At 45.8% G+C, this 19268-nt stretch overlaps 10 protein-coding genes across 10 annotated transcripts; 4 read left to right on the top strand and 6 right to left on the bottom strand.

Moving 5' to 3' along the window:
* Positions 1 to 602: 602 nt before the first annotated feature.
* N7483_009774 (uncharacterized protein) lies at positions 603 to 938 on the top strand (the record flags this gene model as incomplete). The annotated part of the gene is made up of 2 exons (XM_057093201.1): positions 603 to 698; positions 777 to 938. The coding sequence occupies 2 exons, from the start codon at positions 603 to 605 to the stop codon at positions 936 to 938; spliced, it is 258 nt and encodes an 85-aa protein (XP_056944375.1).
* Positions 939 to 1957: 1019 nt separating this feature from the next.
* On the top strand, positions 1958 to 2648 carry N7483_009773 (uncharacterized protein; the record flags this gene model as incomplete). Its single annotated transcript, XM_057093200.1, has 2 exons — positions 1958 to 1990; positions 2157 to 2648. The coding sequence occupies 2 exons, from the start codon at positions 1958 to 1960 to the stop codon at positions 2646 to 2648; spliced, it is 525 nt and encodes a 174-aa protein (XP_056944374.1).
* Positions 2649 to 3561: 913 nt separating this feature from the next.
* On the bottom strand, positions 3562 to 4166 carry N7483_009772 (uncharacterized protein; the record flags this gene model as incomplete). Its single annotated transcript, XM_057093199.1, has 3 exons — positions 3562 to 3950; positions 4006 to 4072; positions 4131 to 4166. The coding sequence occupies 3 exons, from the start codon at positions 4164 to 4166 to the stop codon at positions 3562 to 3564; spliced, it is 492 nt and encodes a 163-aa protein (XP_056944373.1).
* Positions 4167 to 5824: 1658 nt separating this feature from the next.
* N7483_009771 (uncharacterized protein) lies at positions 5825 to 6773 on the bottom strand (the record flags this gene model as incomplete). Its single annotated transcript, XM_057093198.1, has 2 exons — positions 5825 to 6390; positions 6452 to 6773. The coding sequence occupies 2 exons, from the start codon at positions 6771 to 6773 to the stop codon at positions 5825 to 5827; spliced, it is 888 nt and encodes a 295-aa protein (XP_056944372.1).
* A 90-nt stretch (positions 6774 to 6863) lies between these two features.
* Positions 6864 to 7453, bottom strand: N7483_009770 (WW domain-containing protein; the record flags this gene model as incomplete). The annotated part of the gene is made up of 3 exons (XM_057093197.1): positions 6864 to 6968; positions 7017 to 7317; positions 7386 to 7453. The coding sequence occupies 3 exons, from the start codon at positions 7451 to 7453 to the stop codon at positions 6864 to 6866; spliced, it is 474 nt and encodes a 157-aa protein (XP_056944371.1).
* Positions 7454 to 7961: 508 nt separating this feature from the next.
* Positions 7962 to 10106, bottom strand: N7483_009769 (uncharacterized protein; the record flags this gene model as incomplete). The annotated part of the gene is made up of 1 exon (XM_057093196.1): positions 7962 to 10106. The coding sequence occupies one exon, from the start codon at positions 10104 to 10106 to the stop codon at positions 7962 to 7964; it is 2145 nt and encodes a 714-aa protein (XP_056944370.1).
* A 1082-nt stretch (positions 10107 to 11188) lies between these two features.
* Positions 11189 to 13537, top strand: abp2 (putative ARS binding protein Abp2; the record flags this gene model as incomplete). Its single annotated transcript, XM_057093195.1, has 3 exons — positions 11189 to 11842; positions 11893 to 12141; positions 12197 to 13537. 3 exons carry the CDS (start codon positions 11189 to 11191, stop codon positions 13535 to 13537), a joined length of 2244 nt encoding a protein of 747 aa, XP_056944369.1.
* A 503-nt stretch (positions 13538 to 14040) lies between these two features.
* N7483_009767 (uncharacterized protein) lies at positions 14041 to 14622 on the top strand (the record flags this gene model as incomplete). The annotated part of the gene is made up of 3 exons (XM_057093194.1): positions 14041 to 14154; positions 14219 to 14323; positions 14401 to 14622. 3 exons carry the CDS (start codon positions 14041 to 14043, stop codon positions 14620 to 14622), a joined length of 441 nt encoding a protein of 146 aa, XP_056944368.1.
* Positions 14623 to 17050: 2428 nt separating this feature from the next.
* On the bottom strand, positions 17051 to 17667 carry N7483_009766 (uncharacterized protein; the record flags this gene model as incomplete). The annotated part of the gene is made up of 3 exons (XM_057093193.1): positions 17051 to 17110; positions 17197 to 17307; positions 17368 to 17667. The coding sequence occupies 3 exons, from the start codon at positions 17665 to 17667 to the stop codon at positions 17051 to 17053; spliced, it is 471 nt and encodes a 156-aa protein (XP_056944367.1).
* Positions 17668 to 18608: 941 nt separating this feature from the next.
* On the bottom strand, positions 18609 to 19040 carry N7483_009765 (uncharacterized protein; the record flags this gene model as incomplete). The annotated part of the gene is made up of 1 exon (XM_057093192.1): positions 18609 to 19040. One exon carries the CDS (start codon positions 19038 to 19040, stop codon positions 18609 to 18611), a length of 432 nt encoding a protein of 143 aa, XP_056944366.1.
* Positions 19041 to 19268: the final 228 nt, after the last annotated feature.

The raw sequence follows: 19268 nt of genomic DNA, 5'->3' as shown, positions 1-19268 counted from the left end.
TGACCGGATCATCTTTTTTTTCGGATCTTAGACCATACCAGTTGACTACTAATTCTACTACTGGCAGTAGTACTTCATTCAATCTTGGACGTCTGTATTTGTTGATGTATTCGCATTTTCCTAGTCAGAATAGATCATGATTGATAGTTAGTATCTCCAGGTGACCAATTTCAAGGTCATATTCTCTTATTTGTATTTCAAATTTGAAAGGGTGATCTAGCTGCTGTGTAGTTGAATAGAGAAGAGAAATAGTAGGAATTTGTATACATATGTGGCTTACCAGAACGGCAGGCTATTACTTTTAGAAGCTGGAGGGTCAAAATTCCGACTACCAACAAGTCTAAAGTTCGAGTTAGCAGGTGGCATGCCACTGGCAGCCCTTTGAGATAAAATACAAAGAGGCCACCACCAGTACTATCTGCAGCGTCGTTGTTTGGTCGTTCACTTGATCTTTCCAGCCTTATGGAAGCTCTTCATTTTCCACTCCTCCTTTTACTATTTCACATTCTCATTCAGCACTTCCTTCTTTCTGGGTTATTCTAACTTAAAATCATTAATCCTTTTTCTCTGCACCTTATCGACCGAGAAAATATCTTGAAAAGATGCCTGACGCCAGTACCAGTATCGAGTATTCGGAAGATGAGCGTCTTCTCGCTATCGCCTTGGCTGAATGCTTCACTGATGTTGAGATGAGAATAGTGATGTCTCTCTCCGGCCCCTCATATTGCTTCTTATATTATGCGCAGATTAAATTGCTAATAGATAGTGGTATTTAGGCCGATTACAGTTTTTATGCGGCTTACCGCAGCGAAGAAATGACTGTCGAACAGGTCGAGGCCGCATTCCGACATGTGTTCCCCCTAGTAGCTGGGAAGCGACGTGAAATGGCTGGAAGCTCCAATCCAGGGGCTGGATCCGAGCAGCAAAGCCAGCAATAATTTCCAGCAATGATTTGGCGAATTTCCCTACCCAGTTCTTTTGAGCCGCGTTCTCGCCAATTTTTGGAATTCTCTACAGCCTGGACCTGAAATTCACACTGCATTGATATTTCCTTGATATTTGCGGATATTTTTACCATCAAAATGAATCGGTCTATCTCTCCAAATACACGGGTTACCTTGCTCTTACACTGAAACCAATTTTTTCCACCTCTCCATAGTCAATATCATATGGCTGGTACGAGCATCTTCAAGTCTGTAGCCTGCCTAGCTCTTATTCTCTTTGCTATGTACTCGGGTACTAAAGGGGTCTCGAGTATTTTCTAAGTTACAATGCATTTAGGGCCCACTACTACATGTAACGCAAACAATGTACTCAAGCTTCAACTCAAGCTCTCATTAGGTAGCATCAAGAACATTTTGAATTGAAACCCAAAGTTGAGGGACTTCAAGCTTTGCTAAAATTAGAGCTCACTAGGCCAAGAGTGGGTGGAGGCCAGAGAGCTCGGTCATCTGACAGAGAAGACATATAAATTAATAAACTTTTCCTTTTCTTCATCCTGGTGTTCAACTTGAAATTCAAGTCATCACATCCTAGGTATCTTCATTTACCTCCTGTCATCCTCATCACCGCTTTCTTGCTTGAACTATTGACTATTCTGCCAGTTGTAACACGTGTCTAGCTCTCACTATTGGAAGCGAGTATACCGTGTGTTCCAAGTTGCTGTCTTCACTGACTTAGTGATGTTTCTCATGCGCATAAAACTTTAACTAACAGTCAACAAGGATATTCATTCTTTGCAGTTGATACATCATACAACTCTTGCCATCCTCCCATCACAGAAACGCATCGCTGGTAAGCTGCCGAGTGCTCAATCTATATCATGCAACCGGCCTTAGAGCCCGGGGTTCAACTAATACTCAAGGCCGAAACTCAATAGAGCTTCCTTGTTACCTCCACATCTGGAACTCTTCATCAACTAACATCATTTCTTCCAACATCGCAAAGGAATCTCACCATGGTGCGCTGGACTCAGAATGCGGATAAACTGGTAAGCCGACACTCATCTACTCACCTCCCTCTCCCTACAGTTCAACGCCAGCTGGCATCTTGAGTGATGGGTTGCCCATTTCAGTGCAGCTCCAAAAAGGAATTCCAAGTGCTACATATCTTCAAGTTCGAATCGAAGCAAGCTGACCACTGTATAACTTCCTTAGCTTCTATGCAAGATCCTCGAGACCCACGACTTAACTCTGGACTTCAACAAAATCGTTGAAGCATGGCGTGAGTACCCAATACCAGTCTCTTTTATTCTTTCCATGGTGCTTACAATATATCTAACTGCTGAACTCTTTGCAGCTCCCTGTGATGAGATGCCGACCCCTCGTGCGATCAGAGAGCGAATCGTCAAAATCAAGGCAACGGCAAGTACTGCCGTTTTGGAAGAGCAAGCCCAAACACCTGGAGAAGCCGGTCCCTCAGCCCCAAAGGCCAAACGTGGAAGAAAATCCAAGGCAAAGGTAGTGCCTCCAGCTCCTAAGTCTGACCCTGCCGCAGACTCCGTTGTCACAGACTCAGCTCCTGGTTCCCCTGGACCGACCCCCTCCAAGAAACGCAAGCGCAATCGTACTATCAAGAAGAAGGAGGAGGAGCCCGTTGTGGAAAAAACTCCGGAGCCCTTGAAGTCTGAGAGCGGGGGGGAAAAATGATGATTCGCGGGGGAGATTTGGAAGAGGAGATGAGTGAGAAGCTGAAGGTAGAAGAGGAAGAGGACTCCAAAGAAGATGATCTTGCTTGAGGACCTTCCTTGTCACAAGCAGCTTTTGTTAAAGCTTGCTACAGCTGAACGCCGCTTTGCTAGTGCTGCTCCATCTTGTTTCAGGAATGAGGCAGAGGTTTATTCCAATTTCTTTTACTCATCCGCACTGATGATTTGATAAAAGCAGAGTCGTATTCCACAATTTGTTTTCTTCATTGCTTGGGACACCCCCAATTTCTTGTTTCAGCATACTGGCTTTTCCGACGACTGGTTGATCTACTGCTATCGCCTTATGTATTGAATGATAGATATTAATGATTATGAGGCTGTATCTCGCAGCTGTTTCAGAGGCTATTTAAAACTTCAAGAATATGGCATATTATTCTGATCGTGCGACTTGAGATTTTGAGATTTCAATTTTTAGTAACACATCACAAGGAGTCAAATTCAAAGATTTGGGATACATTGCTGCCCATAATCATACAGAGGTAGTAAATCAAAATCCCGAAAGAGGGGGGTATACTGAGCTTATTCTGAAAGCAGATACTGGTTATGGAAGCTATATATGTCTGACTGAATCTACACTTATCAAGAGAAAGGTTTTTCTAAAATAATAAGTTAAATTGAGAGCGAATTGCTCAACGCCGAGAAAAGCTACACCACCCTGCAGTCGGCGTATTTTTTTTTTCGTTTTTTGGTTATTGAAAAAAGTTCGAAAGATCAGAAAGAAGTTGCAAATATTGCAAAAGGGGGTATCGAAAATGCGAAAGGACCACAAAGGGTCAAGGTCATGATGGCTTCAGAGAACGCCACGGGAAAAACAATGGGGTGGGGTGGTGGCTATGTGGGCTTGCGTAGGACGCTTAGCCTTCGAAGGCATCTTCCTCATCTTCCTCCGCCTCCTTCATGTCTTCGTCATCCTCCTCAGCGTCGTCGAAGCGAGAGTCGCTACGATTAGCGGCAGAGTCAGTCTTCATGCCACGCTTGGCATGGATGGGGCCATCAGAACCACTCCGCTTGTGACTGGCCTTGCCAGCCTTTCCACCAGAGGCATTGCGCTTAGCGCGGCCAGGGTCGCTTCGATCACGCTTACGACCGCGACCAGCAGCAGGACTCTTCGAAGTCAGGACAGGGCTGTTGGGACGGGTGGAGGCAGCGCTGGAACCAGCCTTGCGAGCCTCACGGGCACTTGGAAGACCGGCCTTCTCCCGGATTCGTGCGAGGCGGTGCTTGACCGCGGAGACGGTGACGCCTATTTTTTTGGTCAGAATGCTTTCAAGCAAGTGACGTGAATTCAAGTGACTTACCCTCGCCCATGTACTTGGCAATTGCCTCGTAGTCAGGGATTCCAGTTTGACTGAACGCCGCGATCAACTATAAAATATATCAGCAAATGAGTGTACGCCAGTTTAGTGTCACAGAGTGTCGTTACCTTCGCGTCAGCCTTGTTATCCCAGTGGATGGGCATGGCTACGGTCGGTAGGTTGACTGAAAAGATTTGGTTTGGAGTACGGTTGGGAAAAAATTGGGAACGATTTGGGGTACGGTTGGGAAAAATCTGGGAGTTGCGGGGGTGGAAGAAGTAAAGGTTGGAGCTGCGGTGGTTTGCTTAAATAGCTTGACAACACATAAGAGTTTTTTGGGACCAACATCCTAGGCAGAAGTTTGACTAGATTCTACAACTTTCGATTTTCTTCGTGATTCTTCTTGTCTACTGGTTGTTACTCTCGCTAATTCTTATTGGTCCCTCTGGTCACTATAAAACTTTCTTAAGCAGGAACTCATACTTGATAAAACACTTTCAGGGCGAATATCTATCAAAAGTCGCTGAGCATACGTTTAGAAATTGGATAGCTGACTGATTTACTAAACCTATGTCTCTTCAGATTATTTGTAGATTACGAAGTATTAGATATCTTATTAAAGCCACTACGGTCACTGCGGAGCTGCTGTCCCTTCTCCTGATTCCTCTTCTCCCACAAAAGTTATTAAATAAGAAACTTGGACCTTTAATTACTACCAGCAATAGCCCGATGCATGAATATTCTCAAATACTTATAGAAGTCTACTCAAAAGACGTTCAATCCCGCTACAAGACGGTTTGATCCACAATGACCCTCTAGGTACAATATTCCAATTTTTTGCATACGAGACAGATCAGTAACATTGAATGGCCTGATAGAAGCCTTGGAGTACCGCAGGTTTAGATTCTGATCAGAATCTTAAGTCGTGATAATAATGATATGTCCTGGTGTAGTATTCTGTTTCTTATAAAAAGCTTGGAAGAACTACGGAGTATATGATGGACATAAATACAAAAAATTCCCAAGATACTCTCCAGGGCTATTTACAAATTTTTGGTATATAAATTGAAATTACTAAACTACCTATAGACAGTTCCCACCTTCCAAGGTTGGAACTTTTAAGGATTATCGCCAGCCCTGCCCAGGAGATCTATCTAGTATGCACATGGACATCTGGATAAGGCTTTCGTCACTGTGCATATCAACTGGTACTTTCTCATACGACAAACTTGCATGTTCCAAAATTTCTCCGGTCAAAAATTCGAATTCCAGTTATTTTTTCTGAGCAGTCAAGATTTCTTTTTTTCTTGCTTTTTTTCTCTTTCTTTTTTCTCTTTCAAGGTTTCTTTCTTTCTCCCTGTCCAAAAATTTCCGAGTGGAACGGTTTACCCGAAATAGCCCTAATATCGCAAAGCATTATTCAAAAATTCACCAAAAGTGTACTCTAGCATCTGCTATTATAGTCGATGTAATAAAAACTTAGGTTCCAACATTGAAAGGTTTCTCACCATTATGAAAATATTTATCGAGGGAAAAGAAAATTGAAGCCTCCAGTCGAAACCTGGGTCATGACACTATAGCACTAGGGAGTAGGAGTGGATTGGCTGACAATATAAGTTTTTCGATTGAAGGCCAAAAGCCGCTGAATAGACAACTTGAAGGAAATTTCACAGGACAGATATCAAACGCTGGGCATATCCAGAAAAAGAACAGAAACCATACCGAGAAGAGCCGGGTAAGGGGGAACCAAATAGCATTTACATCGAAGAAAACAATTCGTAACACCTCAATTCACAGTCTCATTCAGCATGATTCACCAAAGTCAAGATGGCGGCGTGGATCCCCAGGGACCACTAATGAATTGTGGATCTGATGCCGCCGTCCGGGGTAACCGAGGATCTGAGGTGGACCACTGATGTTGCTGAGGCCCAGTATTGGCATTCTGGAAGGGATAGTTTGAGGCTGGCATGCTCCCACTGGGTTGTTGTGTCGGTTGTTGAGCGACATATTGATGCATTCCACCCTGTATAAGAGGATTCGGATAGTACTGAGCACTGTTCTGAGATTCGATGACAGGTGGAAACACCATGGAATTGAACCCTGTCCCAGATTGTGTTCCTGCCATATGCTTATTGTTGTATTGGTTGTATGGAGGTGACTGTTGAGAGTATCCATGAGAGGGAAGACTTGCAGAGTTGTCATGCGCATGTGCCACTGGCTGCTGATAAGTAGCCTGGTGAGAATGAGATCTTGACATTGCATACTCTGAAGATTGCGCGCTGTTTGTCTGTGAGTGTTGGCCTAAAACGTTATATTCGTTCCCTTGAAGCGAGGGATTACTGGACTCCAAGGATCTAGGCGGAAACTCTCCCCGTGGCCAGTCGTTAACTTGAGGCGATTGATTGGAAGGGTAAAATGACTGCGGAGAGCTAGTGACTCCTGTATTTACAGAGAAAGTCTGTTGCGGAGCTCTCTGATGAGGTTGATCTGTGCGCCATTGGGGTTGAGGGGGGATTCAGGTCGGCTCTAGGACCGGGGCCTTGCCTGTCATGCATAATTGCAGAGGGGTATGCCTGCACCTGATGGGATATCTGAGGATCTGTGGGCATATTCTGGTAAGAGCCTTGATGGGGTTGAAAATTGTATCCACTTCCTTGTGCCCCGAGATCATTTGGGTTATGATTCCAAGAATTTCCCACAAAGGACTGCTGACCACCCATATGAGTGGGGGTTGGATTGTTTGGGTAATAGCTCGATGACGCGATCGCCATGTTTCCTGAGGGGTCCTGATTATTTTGTCCCTAGAGTTCCTGGATCAGCAAAAGAAGTCCGGTGAAGGTACCAGATTGAGCATACTAATCCTATATACCCGCTTTGATTTCCATTGACGGGTTGACCATATGAATGACCAGTGTAATGATTGCCTTGATGTTGATACCAATCGGAGGCACCAGAGGGACCGGGCCCTATATGTCCTGGCTGTCCATCGAGCTGAGCGTTCAGGGAGCTCTAACCGCCATCAGTGCCACTCTCGTAATGGTTGTGGAGATATAATGAGCGCGGTTCCCTACGGAGGTTCTCGCACTATCCGCCACATCTTCAATTCGTTCCGCCAAAGTACCCCTCAATCCGCTGGTCTGGGGGCTATTTGTTGATGGCCGCGAGGGCGGTGCTTGGGAAGGGCCGGTGCCGATGGATGTGGGCGTTGTCGATGGGGTGAGAACAACAGGTTCAGTTGGGATGTCCCATTGCGACTTGCCCGTCGCACGCTGGACGTAATACCACTTGCGCTGAACCCCCTCCCACTGAGGAAGCCTGGCCGAGTGGGCAGTTAATATTCGTGGGGCTAGGGACAACTCGTCAAAGCAACCTTGGGAACTTACCAGCCATCTGGCATTTTAGGCGGTGGTGATGACGGGCCTGCCGTGTCTGCAGGGGCATCTTGCGCCATGATGCACACTGAACAGATAGATAACGTGGCACGAAGGATGTGGAAGACATCGCGGAGGAGATGAGTGACTTGGTCCAAGCGCGCTAGGACGATCCTGTGGGGCCCCAGGCTTAGCTTGGCGATCACGGGAATTGTTATCATGAGCCACGGCTAGGGCGCTTCACACATTATTGTATGGAGAACAATCATCATAATGTTGGATGGGGTTTGAGATCTCGTTAATTTTGCCATTTTTGGATACTACATACAATTATCGTCCAGATCCAAAGTCCCAAATTGCCCCTGGTAAAAGAAGAAAAAAGACAAAATGAATAAAATGAATAAAAAAAAATAAAAAAAAATAAAAAAAAATAGAAAAAATGAAAGATAAAGAAGGATAAAAAAAGATCCGACACCGTTTCCGTTCTACCAGCCCGCCCGCTAGCCACCCATTATCATACGCCATAGCAGCTCAAGGAAAACAGGCAAAAACAAGTAGAAGATATCAAGGGTACAAGTCCGGAGATAATCAATATGCGTGGACATGTTCCGGATCGAAGTCCTCACCATTCCAGTCCTCATCATCACTAGGCTCATCATCAAGGAAATCATTCTCCTGGAATTGGTGATCTTTGGGTCTTTGGTTATCAATCCGAATCGATATGTGTTCGCACATTCCTTGATGATAGTTGGCAATATCAAACTCTGCGTCGGAATCCAACATGCTCGTCCCCTCTGACACGATGCTCTCGGGAATTTTCTGTTGGGAAATGCGACTACTGTGCCGCTTGGAACGGGTTGGAGGACTTTGCTTCACGGCACCTGGGCAGGATACGTCTCCTTTGCCAGACGATGGGAAAGACGATGTCAGAAGCCTTTTGCGAAGAGAACGAAGATTTGGGTCCGGTGGAGGGCTGCGGCGCAAGAAGACCTTTTCGAAGCGGTGAAACCATCGCTCCCGAAATCGGGCACGATCTCGCCAGTCGACAGAGATGATTGCACTAATATCGAGTCGCCGAAGATTCTTCATATCCGGCGCGGCCTCAATGAGAGAGTTGAAAAACATTTCCCCCACCTCGGTGTCCCAGTGACGGAGTTGGTACAGCTCAATTTCCCGGATGCCATCTGGCCAGGTTGGGCGCTGATTAAGAGAGATAAGCTCAGGAAAATGGGGCTCAAGGTCATGGTAGCTTGATGTATCGTACATCGATACATCAACCCTGAAGACTTCGAGTTGAGGACAAGCGATGCCTAGATCGGGCATGAACTCCATACTCATGTGTCTGTTGTGATTGAGAGTGAGCTCACGTAGCTGGTTGCCATGAGATTTGAAAAGTTTTGTGATATGACTAGATAGCAGTCGATCGCAGTTGGAGATCTTCAGTGACCGCAGTGTGGGTGGTAAGTGCTCTAAAATGCCGCCCGACATGATAGGGCACTCGTGGAACTCCAGGGACTCCAGCTCTGGGAGTGATTTTATTGCCACTGCGAGTGCATCTTCTTGTCCAGAATCATCCCGATCATTGAATATATGAATGAGCCGGAGGTTCTTGATGGTTTGGAATGAGGGGGAAGAGTGTGTTTCCCAGATCAGCGTTAGTAGAGCTGTCGGGTCCAGGAATCGACCATTCCACTCCCAAGTCCGTAGTATAATTCCGTTATCGCGGATGCAGGAGAAAAGCTTTGCAGAGTAATTCCACTTGCCTGGACTGAGCGCAACCGGTGGGTGTCCAAAGATCACGTCCTCCCGGTGGTAAAGGCGTAGGGTACGCAATCGGGGGGTCTTTTGAAGCAATTGATGTATGTCAAAGTACCCTAGTGCGGGGCCACCTTTGAGCAACAGGACGGTTTCAGGGTCAATACAGAGTTCTTTGATCTTCGCTGAGTAATTGATAGACAACGATTCGGGAGGCATTGAAAGCAATTTTAAAAGGAGATGACCACTGTAAGCAGAGAAGACCGGTGGCGAATAGTAAAGTGCAGCCAGTGCAGCCTCAGAGAATCCCCGGCACAAGAGGGCTATCCCTAGCAGACTTTTGACAGAGTTTGCTTCCTGTGCCTTGCCAGAAGTCTTGGTTGACTGAATCTTGGGTTCATCAAGGGGATAGAAGGCGTGGAGAAAGATCTCGACAAGGACATGGTATGGCAATGTTTGCCAAGGGGGTATCACGCCCGATCGCATGAAGAAATCTTCTTGCGGCGTGACTTTTGTCCTCTTTTTCAAAGACTGTCCCAACTTCTTCGATTTTGGTCTCGGACGTTTTCGTTTGGTAGGTTTGGTCGGGCGTTTAGGTGCTTCATTTTGAGGTCGCTTTAACTCCAGAGAAGTGTTCGTTGTAGTGGCCGCTGGAACATTTCGAGATTCCCGTCCCGAGGTCCTGGTTTCTGATGTCTTTGACATGCTTCCAGAGACAGATTCGGCCTTCGGCCCCAAATTATCGGAACATTCGCCCAAGCTCCCATCGGTAGATGGTTCGCGATAGGACCTGCCTTTCGCAGTATTGCGTGGGCGAAGAGACACTGAACCACCGCGCCCATTTGATTCCTCCATCTCTTCTTGTGGATAGGAGAGTTCATCTGATGTAGTATCTTCATGATATGACTTGACTGGAGTTCGGCTTTGGCGAATGGGCCGCGAGGGCTGCGACCGAGCAGAGGATCTTGAAGACGCCATTGGGAGAAGAAGAAAAGCTAACTCGAGAAATGTAAATATTCCATGGTCATTTCAAGCCCAGCTTGGTTCAAAGAGAGTTATAGTGAATGAAGATATAAAGTGGTGGCGTGAATTGGTGATGGAGCAACTCCACCATTCACTGTTCATTATGGCGGATGTGACGGCAGGAGCGATCGACGTTATCGATAAGAGGCGCTATTCCTATTCTGGCTTAGTGTTACATGTGACTATGGATCGCAAGATCCACATGTTCTGTGCTTCAAGTTCACTTGTGGGGAGTATCACAGTGTGTTCATAATATGGAGTACCCATGCACATATTCCCTATTCTATATTGACTTCCTATGGACAAAATCAAAATTCTTCACAATTTCATCAAAGAAACTATGATCACACTTCTCCTAGTTCGGCAACTGGTGGATATACCTAGAATCAGTTTCATGCGCGTGATATTAGATCAATATTACCTGCAGCTAGTATGCACATCCATGTAGGCTCCAGCTCGACTGTATGAAGGCAATTCCTAGGACTCGGAGTGGATGGAAATCTGTATAGAAAAATAAAATTATCGAGTATTATCACTCTACTCCATATCAAATCCTGCAAGTCAGCTCTAAATCGGGTTCAACAAGTTTCAGATAAATCAACCTACATTCATTGAGCCACTCAGTGCCCTGTATCCACTCTCTTGGAGTTGATGTATCCCGCAAGTGCAGCAATTAGTCTACACTAGTGAAACACGTGACCTTACTAGGCATACAAACCCCCGCCCTCAGGCAGAAACACTATCCCTAATGGGGATACACTAGATGAGCCCAAAATAGAACTCAGCTTGAGCTTGAAAGCGCTTCCAGCCACCTCGAGGGGTTTCCTCGTGGGAGGTTATTGTCTCTGTTTTCCATGCGCAGTGCATTTTTTGATACCTCAATACGATCACAGTTCTTGCCTCTAGGCCATGATACATAAATGACCGATGCGACCCATTCGGAGACCCCATGATCACTGGCCTCCACTTATTGGTTTCATTTGGCCCGCACTCGATTTGGGGGCTTGGGGGTTAAGAGAATCTCCCAGTCCGACTCAATGGAAACCACATTCCCTGTTATGATGGAGTCGACTGATCGTGTTCCTCGTAACGAAATCGGTGCGCCATCCATGGTGGTTCAACAATATGCCCGATACCCGCCAGCGCTGGAGTCCTCACTGCGCAGCGCGTCCTCCCTGGGAAGCGCACGCAGTCAGGCAGATCTCAATAAATCTCCTGCATTGCATCGGAAGGAAACCCCTCGAAGCTTACATTCATCGCCACGGGGTATAAGGTCTGCCATTCCTGCATCAGCTATTCGATCCGGGACATCCATGTCACCACCCGTTTTTGATGTCCTGCGTCATCCTCAAATGAAAGACGCTGCCGACCAAGCCGAATCGAGGATCCTACCATCGCGTGAGATTTCAGATGAGAATATAGACGATACCTATGTGCAGTTTATTTTCTATTGCAACCCTAATGTTCCCTCTTCTGTTGATACCTCCGAACTTCGAAAGACATTTCGTTCTCCCCCACGTAGTGATGGCAAGAGCTTCAGCGTATTTACTCTATTCGAGTTAATACGGAAGCTTGATAACAAAGAGCTCAAGACCTGGATTCAATTGGCGATCGAGTTGGGAGTTGAACCACCTTCTATGGAGAAAAAGCAAAGTACACAGAAAGTCCAGCAATATGCTGTTCGCCTCAAGGTATGATATCTTGCCCCTTGAGTATGAATCTTGGCACTGACCCGACTCAGCGCTGGATGCGTGCTATGCACGTTGACGCATTCTTTGAGTATTGCCTGGGACATCCCCATGCTTACTACACCCAGCTCCCGCCATCTGGGCCATTCGTGAGCGAATCACGAGATGGCGTGCCATTGGAAGAAGACCTCGCTCTTCGAGCACTAGTTCCACAGTGGAAACCCAAGCGAGGCAGGAAAAGAGCCGATGAACGAGAAATTGATGAGGAAAGAGCTGCCAAACGACCCTCGTTGGACACTTCAGTCGGGGGTTTTACAACCTGCAGGTTTTCACAGCCATTCGGTAACCTTTCCACAGAGCGCAATACCGTTCAGTGCATTCCCTGAAGACGATCCTTGGATCACCGCCTCTGGGTTTCCCGCAGCTGGTCAGTCGGATCAGCAAGGGCAAGACCTACGTTGGAGGCTTCCAGATCGAGAAACATCCCCGGCCGGATATCCGCAGTCTGCGATTCTTCCAAGGGGACATCACACAGATATTATGATGTCTGCCGAACCCCGGTCTGCAGTCACACCTTCATCTGGGGACAAGGCTCGTGCCAAGCGCAAACATGGCCCTGCAGTTTCATCCGCTTGGCCGACTAGTAACAACTCATCCAACGGAAAGAGTCGAGGCAGACCTCCAAACAAACCATCGTCTGGGTCATTCTCTACTTTTCAAATACATAGCAGAGAGTCTTCTCAAGTTCCGGCCCAGTCCACTCCTCAGCCACAGCCACAGCCCCTCGGCGTTGATCATAATCATACAAATATCATGCCTACGTCATCCTATAATCAAACACCCACCCCAATCGTCCAAGGGAGACCTGGGAAGCTTCAGTTACAGGTCCCTCAACATATGGGAGCACCAGTGCGACTTGCTACTCCACCAACCTTGCTTGTCAATGGGGTCAATGGAGCCTCCATTCCGCACGGTCCAGAACGCCATATCCCTCAAAATCCTGACCCTCTCCGCCATCCCACCCCAAATACCCATCAGCATGGTATAATTGGTCCCCAGGCTCCTCCTTTAGATGCAGGACCGCCAAAGATATCATTCGACGACATTATTCGCGCCTTGACAAATGAACTTCTAGGAGCCCGTGTCATGAGGCCGAATCCATTGAGTCCGGACGAGGCTCATGGGCTGGCAGCTATGATGGTGTTCAATTTATCATCTCAGTACGCCAAGCTCCCAATGGAGCAGCATCCGTATCTGCTGGCCTTCCATCTTGGTGTTGGTCATCACTTCGGTCTCGCAGCTCCCCGTCCAGTACCCATGACTGTGCATATTGATCACTTCAATCCGAATGCCCCTGACCGCACGCAACATCCGAAGGAGCCACGCTACAGCATTTCTTTCGACTACAATCCAACTGGGAACTTCTCAATGCAGATAACCGTCGGAAACTTCAATCCACCTGTCGCGTTTCCTGGTCCACCACAACATGGACCTCCTCCACTTGAGCCGCAGAGAAAGGCCCACGAGAATGATGAGATGACAAACCTCGATATTGAAGACGATGATGCTGAACACCCAGCCTCCGAGGCTACCTGGAAACAAAGGTTCATCAAACTTCGAGCACAGGTGCAGAAAAAAGACCGTGCTCTCTCTCAGTACAAACGGAAGATTGTCGAGTCTGTAATGGCTGACATTTGATCATTGAAATGCGTCGGTTTTGGTGACCCTGTTTTATATGCTATTCATATTTCCTTTCATGAGATGATACCCCAGTATAGTAGAAGTAACATTGGTTCTTCAAGTCTTTGGATTCACATATTTCCCTTTTGTAATGGACTTCCTCCCTCTCCTAATAGTACTTTTCAAGCATTGAATAAACTCCATGGATCAATTGCTGATTTAGGAGATGATATAGCCTGGATGGATGATGACCTCTATCAAATACAAGCCAATGTATAGTTCAAAAGAAATCCACCCTTCCCTGTCACGATCATCAATGTTCAGGTTACTTGTGCCATATTGGCCTATGGTCCCATCTCGAGCAAACTTGAAAGTTATAAATTCATCTTCCATCAGTTTTTTTTTCTCTTCCGTTCTCTCCCCTACCTTCACTCATTCCACATCGTACCGTCCAACGGCTTTCCTATTCTTATCCCAAAAGATTTCCTCAAACATTCTTAAATAACAGCTTCTTCTCCAACATGAGCACTCCTCGCAGCAAGACCGCTACTACTCAAACCTCCAAGGAGGGGAAGAGTACCGATGAAGCAATGCTCATTGCCATCCTGAAGTCGTTCGATCCTGCTGACGGCAAAGTAAGTGCACGCCTTCGACGAAAACCTCCTACCCCGCGATGAGACTCACGTTTCTTTTGTCTAGATCAGCATGGTTGATTTTGCTGATGCCATGGGCTACACCAACGTGAAGTCCGCTTGCAACGCGTTTAACCGCTTGAAGACCAAGCACGGTCTGAAGGTTGAGAAAGTGAATATCCCCCTTCTGCCTAACTCGTTTTTTCTATTCTTTATTTCAGTCTCTGATCTTTCTAGGCTACCATCAAGGTGACCAAGCCGACCACTCCCAAGAAGCGCGGCAACCGCCGTGGTCGTGCCGCGAAGCAGGCTAATGAGGAGGACTCGGCATCTGATGGCGCTGCCGATGACGCCGCCGATGACGCCGCCGATGAGGCCGACAACGCTGACAACGCTGACGGTGACGCTGCTGTGGATGCAGTAGCTGAGAGTCCTAAAGAGGAGACCTCCGATCCAGAGGAAGCCAAGTAATTTTTCTCATTACTTGAGATGAAAAATTTGGATCATTTCATGACATGTCGGTTTTTCCACGTTCTTTCTCTTTCCAACATTTTCGCCATGTCAGGTCCAGATTTATTTTACAGGACTCACTACTGTGGCCCCCATCATTTTCCGTTTCTTGATTGTTTCCCCTTGGAGTTTTGCGATTGAGGTGCGGAAAAATATTTCAAGCTCTAGTTCTTTATGCCACTTGGCATACTAACCACTTCGAATGATTTTGGTTATTTTATTTTAAGGTGTTCATCTTGTAGCTGCGTTCTGTTCTTTCTTAAGCGGATATACCTAGTATCTAATAGATTATGGGACAATGGAGACGCAGCCTAGAATCGCCCGTATATTTCTACTGCCAGGTGCCTGATTCAACGGTGAGTACTCCTGGTCCAGTGTCAATAGTATCAGACCGAACTCGATTCTTTTTCCATACTAGTAGCACTGGAATAATGCCACTACTACTAGCATTGAGTTAACCTTGAAACAGCTCTAAGTCATGCCCTATATACAAGTCTGGATTTTGGGAGGACATCTGTTCTGTCTACATCAAAATCATAGACTACGTTGTAGAACATGGGAGTTTGATGTGTAGGTTTTTGATCTTTTTTTGGGCTTGTGTATTTCTTGGGTGGATCAAATTAAAAGAAACGCAACAAAAAGAGGATTGAAATTGAATGGCATAGGTCCTAGCGGCACCGAGCAAATGCAATATAAAACTCTAGGATAGGCTAAACTTACCTTGGAGGAGCGTAGCTCAGAAAAGATATTCCAGTAGCAATAAAAATAGCAGTCATGCCATATTGCTCCCGGTGAATTCTAAGCACAGCGCAAAGCCTCAAGGCGAGTAGCCATCGCTTACCCTTAAAGGGCATACATAGGGTGACAAAAGTATTGGGACACTCTTAATTTTCCCGGCCAAAAAATTCAGTCTTTTAAAAAGTAGGGTCCCAGCCCACTCATAATTAGTTAAATAATATCTTTTAAAATATATCTTAGAAATATTAATTATAATAAATATTTTGTATACCAGCCCTTAGCCTTTTTAACAGCGGCGATTTTGTGTGGTAGAGATTCAATAATTCTATCAATCACAGCCTGGTCAATCGCCTGCCACGCCTTAAGAATAGCTGTTCAAAATCGGGCCCAATCCATTTGAGACTTTCCCTCCTTAGAGAGTTCTGGATAAAGCTCTTGCAATTTCCTTTTCAGTAGAAACCAGACTGGTTCAATTGGGTTGGGATCAGGTGAATGTGGTGGCCAATCCATTACTTGGATATTCTGATCCTGAATCCATTCTTTTGTCAACTTTGCTGTATGGATTGGTGCATTATCTTGTTGGAAGATTAAATCCTTACTGTAGATTGGGAAAGGACCAACTTCGAGAGTTTCAATATAGGTTTTAGCATTAAACCCTTTACCTGGTTGTTTTTTCATAATGACCAGATCTGATCTTCCTCCAATCCAGATAGAACCCCAAATCATTTGTGAAATCTGTTTTCTATGGTTTTGGAGATTCACAAATTGAGGGAAATATTGCTCATTTTTAAGACGAAAGACATATTGGATATGTGAATTTGATTTTCGTTGGACTGAGCATTCATCAGAAAAGATAGTATGATCTAGATCAAGTCTTTTTTCCCAAGACAAAATCCATCTCCGACGAAACTTTGCATCTTTCGGCTTTAACCAAATCCGCTTCTTAGATGCCCATTTTCGGATTGCCCATTTTCGGATATGGCAATGCTTCAAAGCTCGTTGAATTGTACGTTTTGAAACGTTAGTTGGAACTTCTTGAATAAGCTCTTTCCAAGAGATTGTAGGGAATTTTCGAATGATCCGATAGACATATCGAATAGCTGATAAAGTCAGCTTTTTCGGTCGGCCACATCAGGGAAGGGATTGAAGTGTGTGATAGGTTTGAAAGTGATTGATTGTTCTATAGACTGTGCTTCGGCTGCATCCAATATCGCGGGCGATCTGAGCCTTAGGAACGCCCTTCTTAGCTGCGTAAACGATTGCTGCACGTAGCTTCTCAAATAAATCGCCATTTTTGGTTCGATTCGGATCAATTTCCGATCCGAATTGACGTGGTCGAACCATGGTAGGGATGGGTAGAAGTTTACGATTTCTCACGTGGTCGGAAATGGCGGGAGGTGTCCCAATACTTTTGTCACCCTATGTAGCTCCAAAAAAGGAAAGAAAGAGTCATTCCGAGTTGTGAAACATGCTCTCACCGCAGTGCCACCTAAACGTTATGTAAAAGACTCAAAGTAGCATCAGTTTGTCCGCAACGCGCATATAGAGAAGGGGAATAAAAAGGGAATTCGTGTCATGTCGTTTCAAGTACCACCCAAATGCAAGAGATCTTAGGCTAGCATTAGCCTACCCGTAAAGAGCGTAGCTCGGACTATGCATCGTCTGCATCATCCGCGCCATTCGCATCATCCGCATCATCCAAGGTTTCATCCTAGAGATAGAGGGTTAGCCCATAGAAACATGGGATGCCCATGGCATGAACCACACGAGAAAATACAGAAAAGCGGCAAGATTTACCGTATAGAAGCCTTTGATTGTCAGACCATGCTTTCTGCGCAAGGAGCCCCAACGAATGCCAGCTGACTTTTGTATGATGCCACATAGACCCGCCAACTTGTAATAGTCAATCTAGCATGAAATGTTAGTACCTGGTTGGTTGGAAAATAGCGGAATTGAAGTATGTGATACTTTGAGCTTCTCTTGGTCCAATGCCTTGAAGGCGTTGACTAAAAACTCCTCATTTGTCAAGTGACGGCGCGAGGTACCTGGAGCGGGAATACGAGAGCTCGAGGGCGAGTTTATTGGGACCACCGCACCTGCATCGTCTGTCTGAGCAGAAAAAGTCGGATCAGGAGAAGTGGGATCCTGGGATTTCAGATCAGGGGAATTCAGATCGGGAGAAGTTGGATCAGAAGACTTAGAAGAGTCACGGTCTTCATGGTCAGACTCGGAAGAAAGAGGGCCCTGCGTACTAGTTGAAGAAGACATATTGAAATCACTAAAAGGTGTTTTCAAAGCTTTAGTATTGTAGCAGGGAAATGTTGCGTGAGGAGGAATATAAAAGAAGAAAAAGTTTCATCGCGAAAGAAAAATATTTGTACTCCAAAATTCGGAAATTCTCAACATCCGATTTCCGATGTGAACAAATTCCATATACTGCGATCACGACCTTGGGAGACTTGAATGAGTCATTTTTATCCTTTGACAAAATGGAAAAATGTTATCCATGGATAACAGTAGCAGAGGTGGTTTCCTTCCAAGGTGTTCATCCTAGAACTGATGTTTGGTCATTCATGGCTAGGTATAGCTTTCCATCCAGATGTCCATTCAAAGGTTCTGATAAAAAAAGCAGAGCCTAAGTATGACCTTATATTATCAAATTCCTGAGTCAATCTCGAGTCCACAAGTGCTCCTGGCTCGGTGCGCGCACTATCAACCCGAACTCGATGTTTGTCATAGCAAACTTGGAGTTGAAAAGAGCACTCTTTAGTAGACACGAAGTAGCTCGAAGTCATGCCACATATGCAGTCTGATTTCCTAGCGGGCATAAGTAAACGGAACGGATGGTTGAACAACTTTATTGCCAGGTAAATGATACTAAGCAGTCACTCATTTATGGTGGTATCAATGCTCAGGTATCTGTCTCTATCATAGTCAGCCTACTGAGTGTAACATGGAAGTTTAATAAGCGAACTTTCAATTTTTTGGGGGTTTTCCATATCTGTTTTCTTGGGGAGGAAAATAGAAAAGTAACGAACATGGCATAAATAACGCTTCGAGGGGAAAGAGGTGTCGCTAGGGTTTATGTGGTGCAATTGGCGCACCATTCAGTGATAACGCTCGCAGTCACAGTAGTAAAGAACGACTGAGCCAGCTCTGGGTCCGAGGAAATGAACACATCATCTTGAAATGTGCTCAAGGGGCCCTAGCTAACCATGGTTAGGCCTAGGAGATGAGAAGCCTTCATTTGCCAAAATACAGCACAACTTGTCTGCTCTTGACGACAAAGTTAGGGTTCGTAGAACATGGGAGTTTGATGTGTAGACTTTCGATTTTCTTTTGGGATTTTGTGTATTTCCCGATTGGAGGAAATTAGAAAACGCCATGAAAAGGGTATTCAACTTGGACGTGACCTTATTCGGGTCCAGTGCCTTAAAGGCGTTGACGAGAAACTCCTCGTTTGTCATGTTACGACGCGAGGTACCCGGGGTCGGAGCACGAGAGCTTGAGCCCGAGGTCTTTGGGGTCACCGCACCTGTATAGTTTGTCTGGTCAGAGGAAGTCTGGTCAGAAGACTTAGAAGAGTCTTCATGGTCAGAGTCAGAAGGAGGAGGGTCCTGCTTACGAGTAGAGGAAGACATTTTGAAGGCACGTCAAGTAGTAGTTGTTCAAGTTCAGAGTGCAATTGCATTAACGAATCATTGTGAAATGTGTTTAAATGGGCCTCAGATAAACCACCGTGAGATGTAGAAGATGAGAAGCCTTCATTGGCCAACCTGTCTGCTTGGCGACCAAGTTAGGGTTCGCGGGCCGACGGCACAGGACCCAGTTTTCGACCCCTGAGAACAATCATTTCAGACCGCATTCAC

This window comes from Penicillium malachiteum (genome assembly GCF_028827825.1).
Source record: "Penicillium malachiteum strain IBT 17515 chromosome Unknown utg000004l:1.0-4883003.0:1.0-4884900.0, whole genome shotgun sequence".
In the NCBI taxonomy this organism is placed as follows: domain Eukaryota; kingdom Fungi; phylum Ascomycota; class Eurotiomycetes; order Eurotiales; family Aspergillaceae; genus Penicillium; species Penicillium malachiteum.
The sequence above is the reverse complement of the archived record's forward strand: the minus strand, read 5'-3'. Positions and strand labels throughout refer to the sequence as shown.